The following is a 12,164-nucleotide window of genomic DNA, read 5'->3' as shown; positions in this document are numbered from 1 at the left end:
CAAATAAGTTGAGCAATTTCATTTGGATCATGTATGAATTAATTAATAACAAAATAAGTCATTGCAAAATTTAAAAATAATTTGTAGAGAAATGATACAATTCTAATGAACAAATGTTTATGACAAATAGAACAGCAACATGCCTAAAGAATTATAGCATATGAATTCAAGTATATCAAGTGAAAGCCTAGGGATATAAGAAATACTAAATGGCTGTACTAGAGCAGTGGTCAGGAAACTATAGAACCCACTCTGTTTCAACAGGGCTCAAGAATTAAGAATTAATTTTTACGGATTTGTAATCAACTTGGTGATTTGGAATATTAAATTGAACTACAATTAAAGAAATATTTATACCTCTCAAAAAAGCATTTATTCTTCTGATTAATATACCTACATTACAAATAAAAACAATTGTGCTCATTCCTATTACATTTTTATTAATAAAAAAATAATGCAAATATGTTTTCTCTTTCATTATTTAAGTATATATATAACATCTTTGATTCTGCCTTTTGGCCCACAAAGCCTAAAATATTTTATATAGCTCTTAATAGAAATAGTTTGCCCAATTCGGTATTACAGCACTATTAATTTTAATAGTGGGAAGTATTTTTAGACTTTTAGGAAATAAAGAGAAGTCTCAGCTGAAAATTATAAAAAATTTTATGGACAGTAAGGAAGATCAAGGATCACACACTGGTCTTTTCAACCACATTTGCACACAATGACAACTAGCAAAATCCCCTTGACTAAAAGAAAAAACATTTTTATAGAATGAAGTATAAAGCTTTAAAATAACTTGATTGTAGTCCTATGCTCAAATGCTTGAAATTATAGAGAATTATGGCTCAGCATAATAAAAGCTGATTTCTAGCTGTCCAAATATACAATGGGCTGCATTTCAAAGTAGTAATCTAACGCTTTGAAACAGATCCCTTTCTTGCATCAGACACAGAAAATAGATTTTCCAGAATTATTCAACATGAAGAGAACTCAATTATTAGTGGGTTCTTTTACCTGCTCTACACCTGAATTTGCTACATGATCTTGAATCACTTTCTCCATTTTTTAAGTTTCCTGCACATGTGTGTTTGTATTTGTGATATATTACTAAAACAGCATCAAAATTACTTTCAGTTAAAAACTCAAATTCAATCTTCTCACCTTGATTATTTCTACCAACTGATCCACACCACTGTCCCCTGGAAATATTGGTTGTCCTAGCAACAGCTCAGCCAACACACAGCCTGCAGACCATACATCTGAAGAGAACATAAAGATTTATTAGACTCTGAAACTTAAGTTGAAAAAAAAATGTATATATTTTCTAATTTTACTTAAATTACTCTGATCACAAAGCAAATATCACAAGAATTGTATAATCCTAAACAGGATTTTAAAAAATACAAAAAATTTCCCAATTCAATTTTAAATAAGTGTTACACTTAACAAGGATGAAATAAGTCCAATGAGAATATTCCAATAAAGCATAAAGTATCATTTTCAACTACCAGGTCTTCAAGAGAGTATTAAAGTTCCAAAGCCACAGAATGACTGTGTACTTCTCTACTTAAAAACAGTCAAAGTGACACAATCTCTGCATGTTAGGAGATGCTTACAGAGGAGGAGCAATACAGGGTTCAAACTCCCAGACACTGTTTTTTAAACCAATGAAAATTGTGACTTTTAAATGGTTGACTTTTATGTGACATGACTGACAGAGAAATATGCTTAAATATATCATCATTCTAAATGCAAAGTAATGGCAAAGACAGAGAGGTATATATATTTCATTTCATAAATCATCAAAAATAATTCATTTTTAAGTCAAAATGGGTATCCCAAACAGAAAACTTTAAAAAATAATGTAATCAATAAATTGAATAACAATAAATTTAAAAAATTAATTTAAAGCAAACATCTGGCTTACCTAGTATATTCCTGGTTTATATCTATTATCTTTGACTAATCATTAATAACACCCTCTTTCTGCCAAAAAAATATCTGAAGATAAATTAACTGATATAAGTGATCACTCCAGTTAAATTCTACTATTAACATTTCCTGCAAAGAAAAGCTATTTTTCAGTTTTCAGGTTTCTGAGATTCCTGGGGTTTGTATGTACCAAGACTGAAGTACTTTAGGGAGATGAACATATATTATTGCTATATCAAGACTGAAGTACTTTAGGGAGGTGAACATATATTAGTGCTAGATAGGTTTTTCTATCTACACGTAGGGAAGGAGAATAACAGTGAATGGTATGGAGATAGTACATCTCAAGAGGGATTCAAAAATCTCTGCTCAAGAGACTACTTTTATTGACCTAAAACAAGTCATAGATTTCATTTGAGAAAATCCAAGTTGATTTTGTTCAGCTCCAAGTAATGACAGTCAAGACACTGGTTCTATAATGTAGACCAAGACAGTCAGTCCTATGTGTTACCTTAAGAAAATGCTCAATGGAACAAATGTGAAAACCTACTAGAGACTCTTTATTTCACTCAAAGCCAATTGTACTAAATTTTACAGATCCAAATGGAAAAGTACATCTTACTAAATATTTTATTTTGATTCAAGTTTTAAATATTTCCTTCCTATCTAATTAGACAGAAGTTAGTGTGCACCTACTTTTTTCCTTAATAATACTGAATAATTCATTTCATAAGGCAAGCTCAGAAAAATTACTGGGGAATGCATTAAAAAAACAACGGAGAATGTAATAGGAGGATTCAATATAAATATGGAAAACATGAAATAAAATCAAGGAATACTATTACCTAGTAGTTCTCACCAAAATTAAAAATCAAAAAATTCGGTGACAACTATACTAAGTACCCTTTGATTCATGTTAAGTCAGTCAAAATACTAAAACCAGGTGTTATGGTTTAGATGTGGTGTCCCCCAAAAGCTGATGTGTAAGACAATGCAAGAGATTTGGAGGAGATATGATTGGGTCATAGTCCTAACCCTCATCAGTGAATTAAACCTCTAGTGGGATTAAATGAGTGGTAACTGGAGGCAGGTGGGGTATGACTGCAGGAAGTGGTTCATTGGAGGTGTAGTTATGGAGTATATATTGGTATCTGGTGAGTAAAGTCTCTCTCTCTGCTTCCTGGTCACCATGAGAGCTGCTTCTCTCTGCCACATTCTTCCACCATGTTGTTCTGTGTCACCCCTAGGAATAAAGCCAGCTATCTATGGATACTATGAGACTTCCAAAACGATGAGTCCCTAAATAAACTTTCCTTCTTTACAATTGTTCTCACCAGATCCTTTACTCACAGTGAGAAAAGCTGACTAAAACACCAGGGGGATACCACAACTTTTTTGTTCTTACTTCACAGGACAAAATGGGAAACTCTCCAAACAGAATAAAAATTCAACTAAACAATAGGTTCACGGCCCCTCCCAAAAGGGTTCTGGTCCATTGAAATTTAGTTATTTGGGGTTTGAGACACAGTGGCATTCTGTTTCATACTTAACTCTTATTCATGATAAAGTCATATTTCAAAACCATCTAATTTAACACATTTACTTCACAGATAAGGAACTTAAGACATGATAAATGTAAACAACTTGTCAAAGGAAAAGCTGCTGATAGCAGAGCCCTAGACCTGGAATCCACCTTTAATTCCCAATGAAGACAACACTGTCTCAAAGTCACAGAATAACAGCTTCTTCAAGAGTCCATATGCTTAACTATCCTAAAAAGAAAGCCTTTGTTCTAATTCATTCATCTCTCAGTAAGATAATATAATTAGTCTTAAGTGACTATCATTTCTAACATTATTCTTAAAAATGTTCCTGTATTAGTATACTTCCAAATATCCTTTTTTTTTTTTTTTTGGATGTTTACAATTTTTTCAGAGCCTTAAGAGGCAGATCAAATCTAGGTTCGTTAGGGCTTCAAAATCCCTAGTTTATATAGACATTCCATGTGGTAGATGATTAGAGTTATGAGACTTTTTCGGATGAACCAAAGTGCGTTTATTTTAGGTGACCTGGGCACAACTCATTCCTGTAGATAATTAGTATCATATATTTGAATAAAATATAAAGTAGCTAAAAACAATTCAATGACATTTCCAAAGACAAATAGGTAAAATTTACTCTAGGGGCCATTCAAATTAACAAATGCCACAGAAAGAACATCACTTTACATTTCTATAGCACTTTCACAAATATTTTATGGACTCTCACAGACACTAACAAAGGTAGGTAGAACTGTTAATATCTAACTTCCATCTTACAGCTCAGCACAATATTACAAGATTTGGAAGTCAAATCCAGGTTGAACTCAGGGAAAATATTCTTTGTACCACTTCTCATTTGTCTTTTAACATATTACCACATAACACAGACATTAGCATTACATATACACAGTGTTATATTCTCTCTCCCTTTGTGCAGCAGTTCTCAAAGTGTGCTCTGTAGAACCCTAGGTCTTCTGGATATTTTCAGAGGTCCTGGAGAGCAAACTTATTTTCTTAAAGAATATGCTATTTCACTGGGTAGAAATTTGCACTTGACGGTACAAAACAAATGGTGGATAAAACTCTAGTCCCTTGGAACAAATGAAAATGTAACCCAGCATATCCCTTTTTGGCAAAATGAAAATGAAAATGTGTTTCTATTTAAGGAGTTTGTTCATATTAGAGAATTTTTATTTGTATCATAAAGTCAAAAAGTTTCCAAAATTGTTGTTCTTTTTCTTTCTTTTTTTAAGTTTTCGGTACTGCAGGGTTTTTAGGGGGCTGTGTATTTATTCTTTTCTATGTTCCAATTTCGGACTACAGAATTCTAATCAGAAAAAACATATGAGAATAAAATAATTTTTGGCGTCCACTTGCACCATATAGCCTAAGCTTGCCCCTTGTTTCTTAGTTTCCTATTCATGTACAGCTGTTCATGTATGGTCTGTATTTTAACCAGGGTGCTAAAATGGGGAAGAAAAGGTCAATAGAGACTCCAATTAATTGTCTCCATTCATATCCTTCAATCACTAAACATCTCTGCTACAGACTTCTAAAGAATCAGTGAGCTGGATGCTGGGGTTGTACCTCAGTGGTAGAGCACTTGCCTCGTGTAAGTGAGGCACTGGCTTCAATCCTCAGCACCACATAAAATAAATAAAGAAAGGTATTGTGTCGATTTACAACTAAAAATAATTAAAAAAAAAAAGAATCAGTGATCTTGGTTGAACTGCTAATGATTTATGCTGATCTGAAGTTAAATAACCAAAATAAGACAGCATGGGATGAATTCAATAATATGGTCAGCCTATCACCTGTGTTATTAACAATGAAATAACATTAAATTCTCTAACTGGCAATCAAGCTCAGAACTGAACATTTCATGCAAATTTAAGAAAGGTATACAACTTAGGATTTGAATCATTAATAAGGTAAAAACAAATAGATAACCAACTATAGCTTTATAATTTTACTACTCAAAAAAATCCTAAAGATTACAAAGTGTATCATAAATTCTTAAATGTAAAATTTAAATATATGTACGTGTATTTCTACATCTCATCTTTAAGAAAAAATATAGGTAACACCCTTCTTTCTAGGCCAGTGAAAGTAGATTGATAATAATGATTGTTAAAATCAAGATGCAATTAATAATTATAAACATTATATTCAGATTCAGAACTTACCTATACTAGAGGTATAATCAGTGGCTCCAAAGATCAACTCTGGTGCCCTATAGTACCGAGAACAAATATATGAAACATTGGGTTCTCCTCGGACCAGCTGCTTTGCACTAATAAAAATATAAAAAATAAAAAGTGTTTAAAATTTAAACTTTAAAGGAACTTATAATTATCATGCACAATACCAAATGTTTATCTTTTAAGTTTCATATCATTCCAATCATCCAATATACAAAAGAGAAAATATGAACCATAACTATCCCAATCTACAATTTTCTCACATTTTTTTTCAGTAAAATAGAACAGAGATTTTAAAAGGCAGAATGGCTCAATTGTTGCCTAATAAAAAAGAGATTAAAAAGTCAGAAAAGAATAAATGTTGAATTTCTTCTGATTCTGTTTCCCAAATTCTACTTCTAAAATATTAAGATGGAAGGGCACAAAATGAAGAGACACCTCTCTCTACCAAAAGGCATGATAACAGATCAGAATAGAAGGAGGAATATTTCTAATTCAACACATTTCTTTAAAAGAGTGAGAAATGTGGCCCGATCCTTACAAGGTTTACTTCTGACTCGGGATGAATATCTGAAGGAATACACACCTAATCTCTTTAATTTCCACATTTTGGTTGATTTATTAACTGTTTACATACTCATTATCCAGTAAACTACAAAAAGATAGGCCTTAAACTTTAGGGAAGAAAGTATTCACAACCTATAAATTCGGTCTCTTGTGGTAAGTCTATGTGTTCTCTTATTTCACCTTTAACTCTAAAATACTTTATAGTATGTATTTTAAACATTATAGTAAATTGTACTTAATATATTTTGAGGTGTCTCTGAAGAAAAAATAAGCTGCTACAGAAGCTAACCATTTAAATAAGCTGCTACGGAAGAGGCTAACCATAATAACATCAAACATAGATACAGGAAAATCAGAATAACAATGGATGAAAATAGTCATAAGGATTTTGAAGTCTAGGCTTTCTTTTCTTCAATTTATTTCTAGTCAGTGATGACTAAATGACCTTAAAATTTTTTTACCCTTCATCACCATTTGGAGGGGCAGGGGGTACTAGGGATTGAAATCAGGGGCACTTGACCACTGAATCATATCCACAGTCCTATTTTGTATTTTATTTAGAGGCAGGGTTTCACTGAGTTGCTTAGCACCTTGCTTTTGCTGAGGCTGGCTTTGAACTTGTGATCCTCCTGCCATAGCCTCCTGAGCCACTGGGATTACAGGCCTGCACCACTATCCCCTGCTCATCACTGGTTTAAAAGTTTATTTTTCACCCTCTCCCTCCCTAAGTACTGACAAACAAAAATTTCATGAATCAAAAATGAAACGTATTTTTATGTTTTCTAAAAATTAAAACATTTCATTTCAAGCACAGGTGATAAGAAACTTTTCTACCTTTAAAAGTCCACTTTTTAAAACAAAATAGATTCCAATTACAGTTTAAAAATTCACTGCAAATCAAATGGTAACAATGAAAGCTTTGTAGTCTATAGACTCTTTCACTACTTGATATATGTGTCTATCCTCTTTCTTTTACAAAATAAGGCTGTTTGTAAAACTCCCTACCCAAGAGAATTCTTAGCCCATGTAGCCCTTCAGCTACCTTCAGGTGCTGTTTCACCCAGTAAAGAATTAATAATAAGACATTAATACTGGTCTGTTCAAATCTCTACCAACCTAGTACCTAAGAGTATCAAGTGTCTCTCAAACCCTACTTGCCCAAAACAATTTTGTTAAAAACCAAGAAAGCACCTTTGTTATCAAAGAGTTTATAAAAATGCAGTCTTACCATACAAATAAAATCCCTGTTCCAAATTTATTAGAATAAAGTCTAGGCTTTCTTTTCTTCAATTTATTTCTAGTCAGTGATGACTAAATGACCTTAAATTTTTTTTACCCTTCATCACCATAAACTGTCTAGTACCAACAGTTATCCTGTTAGTTCCTCTCTGGTATTATCATTTAAAACAATCTTTTGCTCTTTTCTGTCCTGAAGAGATCTCTCTGTTAACTTGGATTTTCCAGGATTTTTCATCCTTATCACAAATTAGAACACAAAATATTATGTTCTAACAATATGGCCTGTCCCAACTGTGTTTTGACACTAAGACAGAAAAGAAACTACTAATCTTGGTGTCACAGTCTTTTTAAAGTACTTAGCAGTCAATTATTCTCAGTGGGAAAGATATGCATAATGATAAAACTCATCTAATTTGGGCAACTATCCTACAAAAAATAAGTAGTCACACTTTATTTTAAGCATCAAAAGTTTTGATTTTTTTAAGTGTATATATATATATATTTTTAGTTGTAGGTAGACACAACACCTTTATTTTATTTATTTATATGTGGTGCTGATAATCAAACCCAGGGCCGCACACGTGTTAGGCAAGCGCTAACAATCCCAGCCTCAAACTTTTGATTTGATTTTTTCCCCACTTTTATAGTTCAAAGGACAGAGTTATAGTGAGCTGTGTCCTAGGATAGGTGTTTAAAATTAGGAAATAGTAAAATGGGATGGCTGAAAGAGAATACATTTCTGAGACTATTAAGAATTAATTTATGATAAGTAGATATGCTTGGTTTTTAAGGATCTCTCTACTACAGCCTGTGGAAAATATATCCTATGTGAAACCTAAAATTTGAACTGGGGGATGTTAAAGTATTATAAAGAAGTAAGAACACAGATACTACCAGGTCTGAGTCAATATGTAATCTACAAAGTTAAGTTGAAAAATAAGAATTTGTGATAAGGATGAAAAAACCTGGAAAATCCAAGTTAACACAGAGATCTCTTCAGGGCAGAAAAGAGCAAAAGATTGTTTTAGATGATAATATCAGAGAGGAAATAACAGGATAACTGTGAGTACTAGAAGGGAATATAGGCTTGACTACATGGAAATGGAAAGGATAAGGTTTTATTACCAAGTCACAGTATATTACCAAAGAATAAGTTTAAGAATTCAACAAACTTGTAGGAATTTACATAAAAGAAGGAGGAATAAGAGATTACTAGAGGAAAATAAAAGTTGCAACTAGATCCACCTTTTACCTGATTCCTGAATTGAGGTTAATTCTGAAGTTAAAAGGATACATAGCAATGTATAATAAAAAATATTTTATTTAGTTCTTACTGAAGACATTAATATACACATAATATACATTTGAACAATACTCAAATATAATCAATGAAAAAGTGAGTATCCCAACTACATTATATTCCCCAAATTTCTCTACCCAGGGGAAATATTATAGATTACATATTATTTTAGAAACAAGTCATATGCATGTGTGCATACATTATATATATGGATATACATATATGCATACACACATATACATTTTGAAATGTATATACACACACACATATAATCACAGTTTATTTTTTTAAAGCAAAAGGTAGCATACTACAGTCTTGACCTTGCTTTTTCTATTTAATATTTACTACAAATGATTCCCTTCTAGTTCATAAGGAGCTGCCTCATTCTTTTTTTTGGTGGCATGTATAACATTTTATTTGTATATATCTTAAAATTTTTTGACATTTTCTTACAAATAGATATTTATAAACAATGAATGATTAAAAATCTCTATACATACAGTATTTTGTAAAATAATATTTTCTTTTTTTTTTTAAAGAGAGTGAGAGAGGAGAGATGGAGAGAGAGAGAGAGAGAATTTTTAATATTTATTTTTTAGTTCTCGGCGGACACAACATCTTTGTTGGTATGTGGTGCTGAGGATCGAACCCGGGCCGCACGCATGCCAGGTGAGCGCGCTACCGCTTGAGCCACATCCCCAGCCCTAAAATAATATTTTCAATGAAATAATTCCTAAAAGTTAAATTGTCACTTAAAAGAATACACACACTTATAATTCTAACAGAAATAATCAAAACTACCCTTACAAAGAATTGCATTAGTTTATGCTCCCTTAGTAAGGGTCTAGACTGAAATTGTAAAAGGAATATATTTAATAAAATGATTATTTTGGGGACAGGGAGTGATAGAAAAGGTGCCGAAGGAGGAGCTAGCTTACCTTCCAAAATCACAGAGTTTTAAGACAGCTGTATCAGGATCCAACAAGAGGTTCTGTGGTTTAATATCCCGGTGGCAGATTCCAAAGGAATGGATGTAGGCTAAACTTCTGAACAGTTGATACATATACAACTGGAATAAATAATGAGCATTAATTGAATACTTCCTATTTCAATCAAACTAGAAACACTAAGCCACAAAATAGTAACAATCCCAACACAGAACAGGTGAATACTGGTGATTACTCAATCTTCCTTAAACAAGTTTCATGTCATGTCTGTATGAATTAGCTAACTTAAGTATCATTAACCATGGATTTGTACCGTCCTTTAATAACTTAAAAAAAGAAACCTGACAATGAGCTTTATAAGCTCTTACTTACTAACATCTTACCTCCTACTAGCTGAGTTTTTATTTATAAAACTCAAGAGAGATATCCCAAATCCTATGACTCAAAACCAATATTTGGATGAGAAGCCAAGTCTTCTGATTTTTTAGTTCATCATTCTTTCTAGTATGTCAGGCTGCTTAATGTGAAAAGTATTTCCAATGTCATCTTCAGAATCTTTTTTTTTCTTGACATGTCAGTTTCTAAGGTTACTGAAAACTCACAGGTGTGCTGAAAAAAATTAGCAATTACCTATCAAAACATCAGTAATCCTTTAGTAGCATCACCACTCTTTTTATTAATATCCTTCAGAAATAAGATTTTTAAATACCATTTAAAAACACATGCCTAGGTGACTACTGATATCACCTTAAAAGATAATTTTCTTCAATTCTACTACTAAAAGAGATATATAGTTGATACATACTATAAGAATACCATAATCCTGCGCTGGGGCTGTAGCTCAGTGGCAGAGCAGTTGCCTAGCATGTGTGAAGCACTGGGTTTGATCCTCAGCACCATATGGAAATAAATAAAATAAAGGCCTGCTGTCCATATACAACTACAAAAAAAAATTAAAAAAGAAAAAAAAGAATACTAAAATCCTCTGTTTATCCAAAGGCCAGTAGTGATCTAATTCACTCCCTTCCACCCTGGATCTTGGGTTCTCTTTGTAAAAATTTTAAATAATTCACTTTGTAATTTTTCTGGCTGCTTACCTTCTGACCTCTAGCCCAAAATTAATTACATGGCAAAAAAATTGTGAAATGATTCAAACCAAAGATAAGAGTGTCTTGGTAAAATAATAAAAATTTGAAAATGAAATAAAATTAAAAGATACAGGTTAGATAAAGAATTGACATATGATGCCATATGACTTGTGATAAGGGTTGGATTACTTAACAGGAAACCTACTTTCCTTCAGAGGTATGACGGAAACTACAAACAGGTAAATTTCAATACATCTTTAATATTAAGTTGGAAAAGTTTAAGCCGTCTTTAAGATGAAGTATGACATAAAATGCATACATAAGATGAATTCAATAAGATCAGCACTTGCCATTAAACTTAGAATTAAAATATTCAGGTATTCATGTATCTTTTTTAAAACTATGTAATTCTATAAAAGTGTATAATTGTTCACAGAATCAATCTCAAAGTCTTAAGATGTATTCTGCAAGTTTAATTCTTTATTACCTAGAAAATGATCTATAAGCAACTGAATTCACAGGTACTCATCTACTAAAATAAAGATTTTTACCAACTCTATGAGGGTTTCAACATCTACATCAGCAAAAAAAAAAAAAAAAAAAACAATGAAAACAAAAAGTTTTCTTTAAAAAAATGCTAAACAGCTTAAATTAGGTTAATTTCAAGATGATGTTTTACTATATTCTTTCATCTGAAAGATAATCTCCATTCTCTTCACTTGATTCTTTATTCTTTAGGTTAGAATAAAATATTCTTTTCACATCTTGTTGTTGTTCCACTTTGTAAAAGCATACTTATAAGAAACCTAAAAGGCTTTCTACAGAAGATAGGCAGTATTCTAGTGCTTTATATGTGTTATTTCACTTAATACTGGAACAACCCCATGTAATCCATAAATACTACTATTATTTTATTTTATAAAATAAACCAGGCCTTTCAGGTAACCAGGCCCAGAGAGATTAAATAATAGCCCACTATCACATTTCCAATCTTCTGTAATGGTTTGAGGATGAACACTCCTCTTTAAATTTTACTTTCTTTATTCTGCCATATCTTTACTCTAATGAACCCAATTTGAAATATAACGTATTATTTTAACGCGTACTAAACACAAAACCAAGTGCTTTTCTACTCATCTGTTTAATTTTTACAATCACTCTGATATATACATTTCCCTTTATTTTTCCAGGAGAGGAAATTGAGGCTCAGTGAGCACAGTAATAAAGTTAATCTAACTCAAGGTCAATGTACTCCCCTCTGTGCCACCAAATCTGTTTAAAATAAATAACAAAATAACAAAAATGTATCCAGCTCTCTTATGTATTCAGACCTTGTCCTTAAA

General features: G+C 32.0%; 1 protein-coding gene across 2 annotated transcripts in view; it reads right to left on the bottom strand.

Moving 5' to 3' along the window:
* The window catches only part of Gsk3b (glycogen synthase kinase 3 beta), a 161,212-nt gene that overhangs the window by 51,854 nt on the left and 97,194 nt on the right, over positions 1-12,164 (bottom strand). For both annotated transcript variants that reach the window (XM_005327628.5, XM_005327629.5), the window contains exons 5-7: positions 9,725-9,855; positions 5,666-5,772; positions 1,168-1,265 (exon numbers count right to left, since the gene is read on the bottom strand). In XM_005327628.5, the coding sequence (XP_005327685.1) occupies positions 1,168-1,265; positions 5,666-5,772; positions 9,725-9,855 (336 nt within the window). The remainder of the gene's footprint in view (positions 1-1,167; positions 1,266-5,665; positions 5,773-9,724; positions 9,856-12,164) is intronic.

The sequence above is a fragment of the Ictidomys tridecemlineatus genome, chromosome 3, assembly GCF_052094955.1.
Source record: "Ictidomys tridecemlineatus isolate mIctTri1 chromosome 3, mIctTri1.hap1, whole genome shotgun sequence".
NCBI classification, from domain to species: domain Eukaryota; kingdom Metazoa; phylum Chordata; class Mammalia; order Rodentia; family Sciuridae; genus Ictidomys; species Ictidomys tridecemlineatus.
Note: the sequence above shows the minus strand (reverse complement) of the source record. Positions and strands in the feature narration are given on the sequence as shown.